We start from the raw sequence: 14354 nt of genomic DNA on the forward strand, positions 1-14354 counted from the left end.
TTGTTCCGCAACGCAATATAAAATATCAAATGAATTGAATGTTCATATACACAATATAAGAAAGCGGTAAATATACCGTTTTAGGCGAATTTGCGTTTTCAAATAATATAAATAATTTTCCAAGGATCTGCTCTATTTTTTGCACGGAAGGATTTTTTCAATCCTTATCATGTCTCCTACCATATTCCAAGGAGTTTTTGGCGCGACACTCGCTAGATCCTATACAGTTCACCAGCAACGATTTTACTGACCATTTTGGAGGAAGCCAATTTTCCAAGGATCTGCTCTACCGATTTTTTGCACGGAAGAATTTTTTCAAGGAGTTCACCAGCAACGATTTTCTGACCGTTTTTAGAGGAATCTAATTTTCCAAGGAACTATAGTTCCAAGACTATATGTAGTCTAGATTCCATTCTGTGTTTCCCACCTCTTTCCATTGAGTTTTCCATGGTATTTTTTATTAGCTAAGCAATTTATTTTTCCCCTGTGGTGTTGCCACTTAATTCCCAAAATTTTCTCTGCCGTTGCTATTTTTCGTTGCTAACTGGACGGACGTAACTAACGACTTGTAGAGGTTTACTTAAGCCAAAAACGAATCAGCTGATTCATCACGGAATGTAGAGACTAAATAAGTTTTCATTTAAGGAAGAAGAAATAAACCAACAGTAGCGTCGACAAAATTTTCTTACCTTAGCACTTGTGCTATGAAATCTCAATATTGAACTCCTATGAACTATGTTGGAACATCAATATCTTATTTGTTAGACATAAAATGGAATATTTCTATGATGATCATATGAAATAAAGAATATCCGTTGAGTTTTAATATTACAAACACTATGTTCAATGAGAAATAAGAATTTTTTTACAATGCCAAATAAAACAAGTCGAGCATAAATATATACATCTAATAATAAAATTATTTTTTATTACATAATGGTATTTATGTAAGTTATAACAAAAAAGGGGAAAATAATATTATATATAGTAAATATGTTAAGAAAGTACTGTTTAGGAACAGTTTTAAAGGAATATGAGACTACAAATATTCTAACCGTTATCTATATGATTATTATTAATTGTTTTTCTTTTCCTTTTATTTCAAAAGTTAAGTTTTATATGATTAAACATTTTGAATTGTGTAAGTTATATGTTTTATGTTAAATGTAAATAAGTGGACGTACACATTGATATTCCTCGTGTCGAAGAATAATTTAAAAAATACAATAGAACAAATAATATTTTAACAAATCTAGTTTTGAAAATATTCAAATATTCTCGCAATTCATAATGATTTAGGTGTTTGAAAAAATAAATATAAAAACAAAGTCAATAAATAAGCAAATACATGTTCACGTTTTGAAAACTATTAGTTTAAATCTGCATGTACGTATATTATATGTATTAAATAGTAATCTGCTCTTTTTGCACATTTTTTTTTGCGAATCGCGCCATTCATTAATGTTGAGATGTTAGCTAGTTTTATTTTAATACAGTCCAATGCATATTGTTAACAATATTCAAATTAGTATCGACGATTGTTGAATTGAGAATTTACAGTGGTATTAACGACGTCAGATGCAGCTTGCTGAACGTGCTGATTGCGCATAAATTCGGTTGCAAATTCAGCCTGAGCCTTCGCCATACTAGCGCCAGAACTACGATATATTGAATGAATCTGAAAATTCACCAAAAAAATTGTTAACAAAGTATAGATAATAAACGACCTATTTCAGTATAAAAAAGATCTAACATTTTAACAACATGGTAACATTTTTTCATGAAAAATAAAAGTGCAATTTTATAAATTATTTTAAATCGTCTGTATAAACTATGAAATTATTTAAAATTGTAAAATATTTTACATTATTATTCACTTTACACCTTCCGTCTTGATCAATTTAATTTCGTTTTAATTATTCCCATAATTTTTCTAATCAAATCATTTGTAAAAACAAGTATGAATTTATAGTCGGACATTGCCGACCATATGATACCCTACACCAGTCAGTATGTTAAAATTGTGGATGTTTTTTTATATAAAGCATTTAATTTGTTTTATTGTGAAATTTTTACTTATTGTTGACAAAAAAGAGGTTTTCTACAAGAGTGCTCATAGGGGAGAAAGGGAGAATATGGTCCTATACTTATAAATTTTGGAAGATGAATTTACGTCTACTTCAAAGTCATTTATGTAGATTTTGATCGTTTTATTAGTAATTATAAGTTAATTTTGACCTTCAAGTCATTTTCTGAAGGGGAGTTTATATGGGGGCTAGGGTCAAATGAGGCCCGATCACTATAAAAATTAGTATTGTCATTTACTGTTCTATAAAACTAATTTTTGCTGATTTTTGTTAACATTATAAAACATTTAACGTAATTATGAGCCTAAAGGCCCGATTCAGGGGGTACGGTTGTATGGGGGCTAGGAGAAATAATGGACCGAATTCAACTATATTCAATAGCGTTCGTCCTTGAACCAAAAAAAGAGTATGTGCCAAATTTTATCAAATTATCTTGAAAATTGCGACCTGTAGCGTGCGTAGACAGATAGACGGACGGACAGACGAACATAGCTAAATCGACTCAGAAAGTGATTCTGAGCCGATTGGTATTCTTTAAGGTGGGTCTAGGGCCAATATTTTTGGGTGTTACAAACTTTAGCACAAACACATAATACCCTCCCCACTATAGTGGTGTAGTATAAAAATAAAGAAAGCCCAATTTTGAAACGCATGAGAGTTAGTACGGTCACCATAATAAATAGGATAAAGGAATATGAGAACTTGTATTATATTTTAACAATAAAAAATAATCAAAGTTATATCCGTGGTTCGTGTTTACCTATTTTTTTATTTAAGGTAATATTATTATCTTAGGCTTGGCAAAAAAAGCCACACTCCGCGTTCTAGTCCAATAAATATTTAAGAAATTAAAACCTACCTTTGTTATCATCATAATATTTGCAGCTGCCGTAATAGCGAAACAGAAGGCAATACATAGCAACAGCAGTCCTACGATGATGCCTGCGGCCGATGAATCAAATTCGGATATGGCAACTATGAAACCACAATAACCAGTACCAGGAAATCCTATTGCTTGGAAAACCGAGAAGATTGTTTGAAAGAAGTAAACAAAAAAGAATACCATAAAATTAAAACTTGAATCATTGCGAAAAGCTTTGTAGGCTGGTCTGAACCTGTAGAAATAAAACAAAAAGAAAAATTAATATCATTAGTTTTCATTATTAATTCTGTGTTTTCTCACGCACCAGCAAATATATGAAGCAGGCGTAAATAGCAATGTATAAAAAATCGCAAGGCCAAAATTCGTAAACTCTTTACTATGCAATAAAATTATTAGTCCACCAATAATATTGACGCACATAGTTAATGTATAAACTGAAAAATTAAGATTTTTTGATTTTTGAACTATTTTATACTAATAAAAAAATATAAATTTCAATCTTAACTTACACATCCATGTATAATATAAATGTTTAACAAGTCTCTGAAACTCAGGAGGTATTTCTAAGTTGAAATCTTGATAAAAACAAGGTTTAACGCAAAAATTATCTGGTAATGGTGGCCAATTGTTTAGCTGGGGTATATTTCCCTGTAATTGCTGTTCACGTCTATCCAATTCAGCTGCTTTGCGATCAAGTTCCTCTTGACGTCTCTAAAAAATTAAAAAAAAAAAATTATACTCTTAAAGATATTTATTGATTTAAGGCTTGAAATGGACATGAATATGTATTTGTATTTACTTAGGAAATTTTTAAAAATTATTTTTGTTGCGAGCAATTCAAAAAATGAGACTACCAAGCATTACATCAAAGTAAATCCAAAAATACCCCCTTGCTAAAATTATATGGTCCTATGTAATGCAGAATAAATACATTATCATAAAAATATACATGATGCTGCATTACATTAGTCTACTTATCGGATCATGTACCCTAATCGTGTTTACAGGGGGTAGTATTGGGATTGTTTCAATGGATCATATCCATAATTTTTAATGGAAATTAAAATATTTGTTTTTGTTAAATATTTGTTCATCTGAGGAAAAAAGTTAAAAATAATTTAAAATTTTACTGATCACAAACAAACGTTTTTTATTTTTAATTTAAATGAAAAATAAAAAATTACAAAAATCTCTTGATAAATACATAATAGGTGTGTTCGCGTACTTTCCAGTAACTCTATGATAGAGAGAAATTTTTAATTTACTCTAAATCCAAAAAATATCTAAAAACGTACGCGAACGCCAATTTGTAAATATTTTCCAGCAATGATTTTATACAGCTGAGTAGTAATGCAAATTCTTAAGTAAACAAAATATAAAGAAAAATATAATAGAATATAAAATACAAAGCCAAGCGTCAATGAAAATCGCTAGATGTGAAATTTTCAAAATACATAAACAACAAATGAAAATTCAAATAACGTATTTCTTTTGTTAACATTATCAATCATATGTTTAAAAAACATATGTTCGTTTGCAAATTTTTTCTCAAGAAAAAAATTTAGTAAAATTAAAATCGAGTACGCGAACACACCTAATATTTACTAAATGTTTTTTTAATAACAAAAAATACTAACATATTGTCTTAAGCATAATTTTTACAATGTCTAGTTATTTTTTATCTTTTATGTTGACAGTTCTCATACAAAAATTGTCCTAATCAGTTAAACTATAACTGGAGGTAGTAAAAATTCTACCGTTGATCGCAGAGAAATTCTGTGACTGAAATAATATTTACATATTACGAAAAAAGTTTTCGCTAAACTTTGTAACGTCTCTTTACAGACGTTACTAAGGTACCTTAAAGGACCCAAGTAAAGACTTACTCTTGTCAGTAAGCAGTCTGCATAACCTAACCTAACCTACCAACAATAATGGAGCAATTATATTTAAAGTAATACTTTTTAAGAATATCAGCTTATATTAGAGTGTTTTGAATTGATATGATTGCTTTGATTGCGCTCGACCATTGGCTGATTTTCTGTGGACTTATTCTCGCAGATATTTGAGGTCTTCTAAAAAATGATTTTACATACATAATAAAATTTTTTTACATAATATTTAAAAACAAAGACAGTGGACGTCCAATAGTTCGTACCCTCTTTATTACGAATGTCCAATAATACGAATGGCAAAATTGTTGCATTGTCTACTCTATAGTACGAATAAAGTCACAATTTTTCTGTTCGATAGTACGAATAACGCATTTTTATTTTGCGTATGAATGAAGTTTTTATTATGTTTTTATTTCGGTATCATTCACCTTTAGCTCAGTAATTTTAAAGTTTTTTGTATTTATTACAAATGTTTTGTGTTTTTAAAAGACCTATACACACAATTTACTGCATGTATATTTACAAATCAACATTTATTTAGTGTAATTAATTTATTTTCTTGTAATTTCGATGACCAAAGAAAAGAAATTAAATTTAATAATATCGCCAATGAGAACAATATTGAAGCTTCAAAAGTGCTGTTATTGAAAAGGTCGTCGGAATCATTTTACAAAGTAATAAACATCAATGTTTAATTGTGGATTTTCTAATAAGTAAAATGTTATTTACATATGTATGAACTGTCAATTTTGAAAGTAGTATGACTCCACATTCCAATGGGATTAAGCATTACTATATGTGATCCTTTAACTATTCCAAGTTTTTAAGAGAAAATTTTAAATTAGAGAATTGTTTTTGAAAGTATATTCCATTCAAGTTTCTAATTAAAATTTTATGTAATCTGAACATGTTTTATACATTTTAGAACAGATATGTACATGCAAATTGTCTTTGGCACATATATTAAAAAAAATTAAAATTTAAAATCTTCTATATCTCATTTCAACCATTGGACTCACGATTCTTTCATTAACAATTCGTATACGTAAATATGTCCCTTTTATGCCTGTTTATGTACAAGAAATTTGAAATAATACATATTTATTATATTTTGTTTCGTTATGTAATTGTTCATGAAAATTTGAATTTAAACATACAAAATGTGTTGTTCAATAATACGAATTTTTCGGTACTACGAAAGGGCCTGACACTATATAATTCGTACTAGTGGACGTCCACTGTAACTAAAACTGTGGTTTGCGTACTTCGATATTTATAAAGATTTACACTTATAAGGACCGACTTTGACACACATAAGCACTTACAAATTGTATTTGTAAACTAATTTCTTTAAAAAAAAAATAAGTAGTAAGTAATGGTAAGTTCATGTTCATAATATTTTTTTTAAATATGTTAATGAAAAACTAAAATAAAGAGGATACACAAGTATATGAAAAAAAACTCAAAAACTACTTTTTAAATTTGGGCATTAATCTATGAATTGGCAAGAACATAGAATGTAACAATGCATTTACTACCAACTAATGATTTTGAAGCGTTTGCCAAGTGAAAAGCTAGTAAAATTAATAAAATAATTGTTTAACTTAAAGTACAGTTTTGTATGACTTCACTTTACAAGCTATAGTGTTGTTGTCATTATTTTTATTTATTTGTATAGGTACAGACTATTTCTTAATACCAATAACAGTTCATTTTCTGATATTCGAAATTTAAAAATTTTTTCAGTATTTTTTGTATAATGCATATTTTTGAGAAATAATAGAACATCATTCGCATACAGTAAAATCAATTAAAATGCTGATTATTAGGCAGCAAACAAGAATTGTTTTGTACTCCAAGTGCATAAATATTTGTCAATAATATAGAAATACATTATTTGTTTTCGAGAATTTTTAAAGTACATACATTCAAACATATATGTATTTGTCTTACTATTATATTCAAATATTAAACAAAAAGCCTTATAAGATTTGTTTGTAGAAACTAATTTCGATTTAGAGATCACATTACCTGCAATTCCTCTGTGGTTATTTGCACACTGGTACTAGGTGTGGCTGTGGTTGCAACGCGCTGTTGAGTAGGCGGAATGTTTTGTGATAGAGGCTGAACCACTGCTGCATTGTTTGTTGAATTTATTTGAAGTTGTGGTTTACTTTGTTCTTGCTCAAATGGATTATAATCCTCTAAAGAATTCTGTACATTTGTCGTTGTACGCGTCGCTTGTTGAATAGCTGGATCCTATACAAGATATAAAACAGAAAACAAAAATTATATATTGTTCTTTATGCACATCACAATACAATATGTCTCCAAATTAAGATAAGGAATGTGAGTCAATATGAAAAAATACATTATTTCATTTATGTACTTATTTTCTCTTCTTGTTTTCTATTTCATACGATTGCTAAATAATATGGTAATTACATTTCTTACCGCAAACGGATTATCTACAGTTGGTTCGCCAAATGGATTGTCATCAAAACCCGACATATTTGTTTAATCAATAAATTATGAATCAATAGATTTTATATGTATTTATTTTCACAGAAGTATTATATTTTTTTTTTCTTTTTGATAATTTTGTAAAAGCTGTGTCACTATTATTGAAAAGTGATGGTAACTTAGCGACTATTTTCGTTTATGGAAAAAATGTATTTTAACGCTTTCTCCCACTTAATCGAGTGAATTGTCAACTTGGTGATTTTATAGTGCTTTCAATCATTTTTGCCCAGCACTTATAGCTCATTCATACGAAACGATATTAATATATTTTGTTAATTGGAAATCAAGTAATTTTGCTTAATGAAATCAACTTAAAATCCCAATAAAAAGCACATATTTTTATTCACAAAAAAATATATATAAAATTTAAATTTAAAAATAAGTATATTTTATTAAAGTGGTAATTATAACATTTAAACATTAACAAAGTTACACAAAACAAGCATAATCCGTGACAAGCAAAATCCGTCCAAGTGTAAAAAACACCGGTCGGAACAGTTAAGATTTCATTTATAATTTCGAGCCCAAATTACTTAATTTCGACTCGGTCTGAGTGGGATATTATAGATTTAAGAAAGAACTAGCTATACCCAGTGCTTTGCTACCATAAAGTAGTATAAATAAAAAATGTATTATGAATAAAAAAAATGTATTATCTACTGTTATCTGGCAATACTTAAGTAAAATATAACATTTTTATTAAAATTAGTGCTTTTTGAATTAAAAGAGTTGACAACAATCTATTATTTCTGGATTGCCACATAGTAGGGTTAAATAAATCGACTTTTGAACAATCGACTTTTTGTAGCAAAGTCGACTATCATCTATGGATAAGTCGAAAGGTTGACTTTAAAACGCACATAAAGAAACGCACATAAAGAAAACAACCCGACGAAAAATAAAACAAACCGTAACAGCTGTTTTATCAAAATAAACATTTTTTTTGGTGTGGTGAGTTATTTTTGTTTACAAATATGTGTTTCTGCACGTGGAAAAGACGCAAAAACTCGTTTTCATTATTGACGTTTTCAATATGTGTTTAAGCACGTGGAAAAAATTCAAAAAAATTGATTTTCATGATTTACATTAAAAAAAATATTTTTGATCAATTAAAATATGTGTATAAATGTGGAAAGGAACAAATCTGATAAAATATAAATATAATTGGGATTATATCGTTACAGAATGCCTTTTAATAAAAAACATTCAAAAAATGTTACTATTGTCATATATATAAAATGAAATATAAGTGCTATCGGACGATCTTGTGCACGATAAAAACCTATATAGAACTTTAAGTTGGAAGTGTAAAATCGGATGGCATACATTTTTTCCGGATTTCATCGTTCTAGGGTGTGTACTACAACAACAAACTTTTTTTTTACAAAAAAAGTTACTACAGCCGTATATATAAAATGATATATAACTGCTATCGGACGATCTTGTGCACGATAAAAACCTATATAGAACTTTAAGTTGGAAGTGTAGAAACCGGATGGCATACATTTTTTTCCGGATTTCATCGTTCTAGGGTGTGTACTACAACAACAAACTTTTTTTTTTACAAAAAATGTAACTATGGCCGTATATATAAAATGATATATAACTGCTATCGGACGATCTTGTGCACGATAAAAACCTATATAGAGCTTTAAGTTGGAAGTGTAGAAATCAGATGGCATAAATTTTTTCCGGATTTCATCGTTCTAGGGTGTGTACTACAACAACAAACTTTTTTTTACAAAAAAATTTTACTATGGCCGTATATATAAAATGATATATAACTGCTATCGGACGATCTTGTGCACGATAAAAACCTATATAGAACTCTAAGTTGGAAGTGTAGAAATCGGATGGCATATTTTTTTTTTTCAAATTTCATCGTTCTAGGGTGTGTACTACAACAAACTTTTTTTACAAAAAATGTTACTATGGCCGTATATATAAAATGACATATAACTGCTATCGGACGATCTTGTGCACGATAAAAACCTATATAAAACTTTAAGTTGAAATGTAGAAATCGGATTGCATAATTTTTTTTCCGGATTTCATCGTTCTAGGGTGTGTACTACAACAACAAACTTTTTTACAAAAAATTTTACTATGGCCGTATATATAAAATGATATATAACTGCTATCGGACGATCTTGTGCACGATAAAAACCTATATAGAACTTTAAGTTGGAAATGTAGAAATCGGATGGCATAAATTTTTTTTCCGGATTTCATCGTTCTAGGGTGTGTACTACAACAACAAACTTTTTTTTACAAAAAATGTTACTATGGCCGTATATATAAAATGATATATAACTGCTATCGGACGATCTTGTGCACGATAAAAACCTATATAGAACTTTAAGTTGGAAGTGTAGAAATCAGATGGCATAAACTTTTTCCGGATTTCATCGTTCTAGGTGTGTACTACAACAACAAACTTTTTTTTTACAAAAAAATTTTACTATGGCCGTATATATAAAATGATATATAACTGCTATCGGACGATCTTGTGCACGATAAAAGCCTATGTAGAACTTTAAGTTGGAAGTGTAGAAATCGGATGGCATACATTTTTTCCGGATTCCATCGTTCTAGGGTGTGTACTACAACAACAAACTTTTTTTTTACAAAAAATGTTACTATAGCCGTTGTTAATAATATTACTTTTCGTATTTTATATAAATTATATTTATTAAAATTAATATTTATTAGTTGAAAATTTCTGACAAACTAAAAAATATTTTTTCCAACATTAATACAAATTTCTCAAAAACTAATTCGATAGAAAATTTACATTGAAAATAAGTACAAGTATAAAAAACTAAAGTACAATAAATCCATTTCCAACAATTACCCCCTCAATGTAAATTTCATTATCAATAATTAAATACATAATTAACATATAAAGTTATAAATGAAGTTAAAAACAAAATTAAAAAATATCTTTCATTTTAAATTCAAAAGATTACAACATTTCAAATGATTTTGATTTGTTAAACACTTAGTCAAAATATCAGCTGCATTATCGTCTGTTGGAACATATTCCAAATGTATTTCATTTGCATTGTATTTTTCTTTGATATAATGGTATCTGATATCTATGTGTTTGCTTCTTTTCATCACCATTTGGCTTTTCGTAAGGTATTGAGCTCCTTGATTGTCACAGTATAATACGGTTGGCTTTTTAATCAAATCTTGGAAATTTAATTCATTTAATAGACTTCTATAAAAACTTATTTCCTTAGCGGCTTGGCACATTGCAATATATTCGGCTTCCATAGAACTTAATGCGACAATGTTTTGTTTTTCGACTCCCAAGATATCGGACCCCCAGCGAAAAAGAGCACAAAACCACTATACGACTTACGGTCAATTATATTTGAACCCCAGTCTGCATCAGAAAAACATTTTAATCCATTTCCATTCTTCGTATAACTCAATGACACATCTTTATATTTCAAATAACGTAGGACATGTTTGGCTGCAACAAAATGTTCATTATGCGCATGAGAACTGAATTGAGCTAAGTTTGAAACCGTGTGAGCAATATCTGGTCTTGTAATTGTAGCTAAATACATCAAACTTCCAATAAGTGATTGATATTTCTTCAGATCTATCATATTTTCGCAATTTTCTTCTTCACATTTTGTTAATACCGTTCCTGCAGCGAAAGGAATTTTAGCTGGTTTACATTCATGCATATTCCATTGTTTAAGTAGTTCATTTATGAAGTTTTTCTGATTAATTTTGATATCTCCTCTGGTATCATTTCTTTCTATTTCCATTCCAAGGTAGTAATTTGCATGACCACGATCAACTATTTCCACATGTAACTTCAAAGTATCTAAAATATTTTCCATGGTTTTGCTAGAAGAACAAGCTAATAATATATCATCAACGTAAAGTGCTATTATATTGATTTCATCATTTTTATGATATATAAATACGCAACTGTCAGTTTTACATTGAATGAAATTCATTTTTATTAAAATTTCATTAATTTTATTATTCCATTGCCTTCCTGCTTGTTTCAGACCATAAATAGATTTTTTTAATTTACATACCATATTTTCTTGTCCCGTTTTAACAAACATTTGAGGTTGTTTCATATATATTTCCTCTTTTAAATCACCATTTAAATAAGCTGCTATTACATCAACATGTTTCACTACTAATTCATATTTTACTGCTAAAGCTAAAATTAGCCGAATTGTGGGATGACGTATTACAGGTGAATATGTTTCAGTGTAATCTTGATTATATTGTTGAAAGCAACCTTGAGCCACCAAACGAGCTTTATATTTCTCAACGGTTCCATCAGCTAAACGCTTTTTAGTAAAAATCCATTTACTACCAATTATATTTTTATCTTCAGGTTTTTCAACAAGCTCCCAAGTTCCCTTCTTTATTAACGATTCATATTCTTTGTTCATAGCTTCTTGCCAATTTTTAGATTCGTTGCTGTTAATTGCTTCTTTTACACTTTTAGGGTCGGAACTCAAATCTTTTATGACATTTAGTTCGTCATTATTTGTTTTGTACATTTTACGTGGTCTACCTGGTTTACCCATTCTTAATATAGATGGCCTACCTCTTTTACGTTTGCCACATTCATTTGGAACTTGCTCGTAAGTAATATTATCCTCAGACTCATCGAAACCAAAAAAATCGGAATCATCATCACTAATATGATTTGAAATATTCTCCTCTTCAGTATCTAGGGTTTGATTTGTTTCTATTTCTTCATTTCTATTTCTTTGCGATTCAACATCATTTACTGGATTTTCTTGAGTAGAACCTTGAACAGGATTTTGATTATTAATTAAATTTGAACAATCAAAAATGTCATAAAGATCACAATAATTTTCATCAGTTTTATCATTTTCAAACTCATTTTCGTAAAATTTCACATCTCTTTCCACAACTAATGCTTTGGTTTTTATGTTATACAAACGATAACCTTTCGTATTAGATTGGTAACCAACAAATGAGTAAATGTTACCTTTTGGGTCAAGCTTGGATCTACCTGGTTTCTTGTTTAAGACAACAGCTTTGCATCCAAAGATTTTAAAATAAGAAACGCAAGGTTTTCTTCCAGTCCATCTTTCATAAGGCGTAATATTTTCCAATACCTTAGTTGGTGATCTATTCTTGATGTGGACACTTGTATTTATAGCTTCAGCCCATAGATATTTCGGTAATTTAGAATCTTCCAGCATACATCGAGTCATTTCAATCAAAGTCCTATTTGCTCTTTCTGAAACTCCGTTTTGTTGTGGAGTATAACATACCGTGGTCTCATGTACAATACCATTTTCCTTTAAAAAATCATTAAAATTTCGATTAACATACTCACGACCGTTATCACTTCTCAAACGTTTCAATTTGCATCCAGTCTGTTTTTCTGCCATTGCAAGGTATTCCTTAAATGCATTGAAAGCATCAGATTTATTCTTCAAAACATAAACTGTGATGTACCGTGAGTAATCGTCTATAAATGTTATAAAGTATGCTGCACCACCTTGTGATTTAACTTTCATTGGTCCACATATATCTGTATGTACTAGTTCTAATAAATTATTTGAAACTGTGGTACCAATCGATTTGAATGGTTTGGTTGACATTTTGCAAATGGAACACGTAACACAATTATTTTCATTTGGTATATTACCTTGTAATCCGCGAACCATTTCTTTTCTCTCCAATTTCTTGAGATCTGATATATTCAAATGACCGTAACGCTTGTGCCATAAATTATTTTTAGGATTTTCTGTATTTAGCATTAAATTATCCATTACCTTTGATTTAATTTTATAAATACCATTCGAAACAAATGCTTTGAATTGAAATTCTTCATTCTTAAAAATTTCCACCTTGTTTTTCGAAAATGTTATAGAATAACCTTTTTCAGATATCTTACTTATCGAAAGAAAATTAGACTTTATATTTGGTATGTATAAAACTTCCTTTAATGTGTAACATTTATTCCAAAATTTTACCTCTATTTCACCAATTCCACTTACTTTAAATTTATCACCAGAAGCAAGTATTACACTGCTATCATACTCATTTAATTTTGAAAATGCATTTTTATTTCCACAAACATGAGATGATGCACCACTATCTAGGATCCATTCATCCCGATTTTCTTCATTCATACAGGAATTGATGACAAGCATAGCACTATTTACGTTGTTTGCTTTGTTTTTGGAATAACACTGAGATTTGATATGTCCCTTTTTTCCACATTCAAAACATTTTAAATTTTTCGATTTATTTTCATTATTTGATCTACTCTCATTATACGATCTATTTTTGTTGAAGTTTTGTTTCTTGTTTTTAATTGCAAACACTTGTTCCTTACCGGTACTAACGTTTTCATTTTTACGCTGTTCTTCTTCCAAAATTTTCGTTTTCAATTGTTCCAGACTAGGCATTGCATCTCTGCTTTCAATTGCCACTACAAAATTTTCTAAATCTTGAGGTAAACTGCATAATAGAAATATAGATAATAGTTCTTCCGGAAAATTTATGTCTAGATTTTTTAAATCTTCAGCTATGGAACAAAATTTATTAATTTGTGGTCCATACTTTTCGTCAGATGTGAACTTAAATCTTACGAATTGTTTAAATAAATTTACTTTTCTTGATGGGTTTTTTGCTCTATAAATATTTTCTAATTTATACCAAGCCTCCTTTGCTGTCTTACAATCCTTAATATGTATTAGCTCAGAAGTTCTCACCGCTAATGTTATTGTTGCTAGGGCCTTGTTATCCTTGATCTTCCATAACATCTTTTCTTCTTGAGTTGCCGTTTCACTCAACGTAAATTCAATCATATCCCAATAATCTTGAGTAATTAGGAGACTTCGCATCTGTATACACCAAGATGCATAATTATCTGGATTCAATTTTTCTATTTGGTAATTTGAGTTTGCCATTTTTCGATAAATATTTTACTTTTTA

General features: G+C 29.2%; 1 protein-coding gene across 2 annotated transcripts; it reads right to left on the reverse strand.

Annotated features, from left to right (window-relative positions):
* Positions 1-894: 894 nt before the first annotated feature.
* Positions 895-7533, reverse strand: LOC111687922 (secretory carrier-associated membrane protein 1). Of its 2 annotated transcripts, none has more exons than XM_023450406.2 (6): positions 7311-7533; positions 6897-7124; positions 3480-3681; positions 3275-3404; positions 2947-3202; positions 895-1678 (listed from the first exon to the last, which is right to left on the reverse strand). In XM_023450406.2, the coding sequence occupies exons 1-6, from the start codon at positions 7374-7376 to the stop codon at positions 1526-1528; spliced, it is 1035 nt and encodes a 344-aa protein (XP_023306174.2). In that variant the 5' UTR covers positions 7377-7533; the 3' UTR covers positions 895-1525. The 2 variants fall into 2 exon arrangements, with proteins under 2 accessions (XP_023306174.2, XP_023306175.2); XM_023450407.2 differs by having other exon boundaries at positions 7320-7532.
* Positions 7534-14354: the final 6821 nt, after the last annotated feature.

This window comes from Lucilia cuprina, chromosome 3 (assembly GCF_022045245.1).
Source record: "Lucilia cuprina isolate Lc7/37 chromosome 3, ASM2204524v1, whole genome shotgun sequence".
In the NCBI taxonomy this organism is placed as follows: Eukaryota; Metazoa; Arthropoda; class Insecta; order Diptera; family Calliphoridae; genus Lucilia; species Lucilia cuprina.

What these genes read in the sequence shown, in the direction of transcription:
- LOC111687922 (XM_023450406.2), bottom strand. Translation starts at nt 7,376, where the DNA reads ATGTCGGGTTTTGATGACAATCCATTTGGCGAACCAACTGTAGATAAT. An exon ending in ATCCGTTTGCGGTAAGAAAT is followed by an intron (nt 7,125 to 7,310) that starts GTAATTACCATA and finishes TATCTTGTATAG; the next exon opens with GATCCAGCTATTCAACAAGC. An exon ending in TTTATATTATACATGGATGT is followed by an intron (nt 3,405 to 3,479) that starts GTAAGTTAAGAT and finishes TTAATTTTTCAG; the next exon opens with TTTATACATTAACTATGTGC.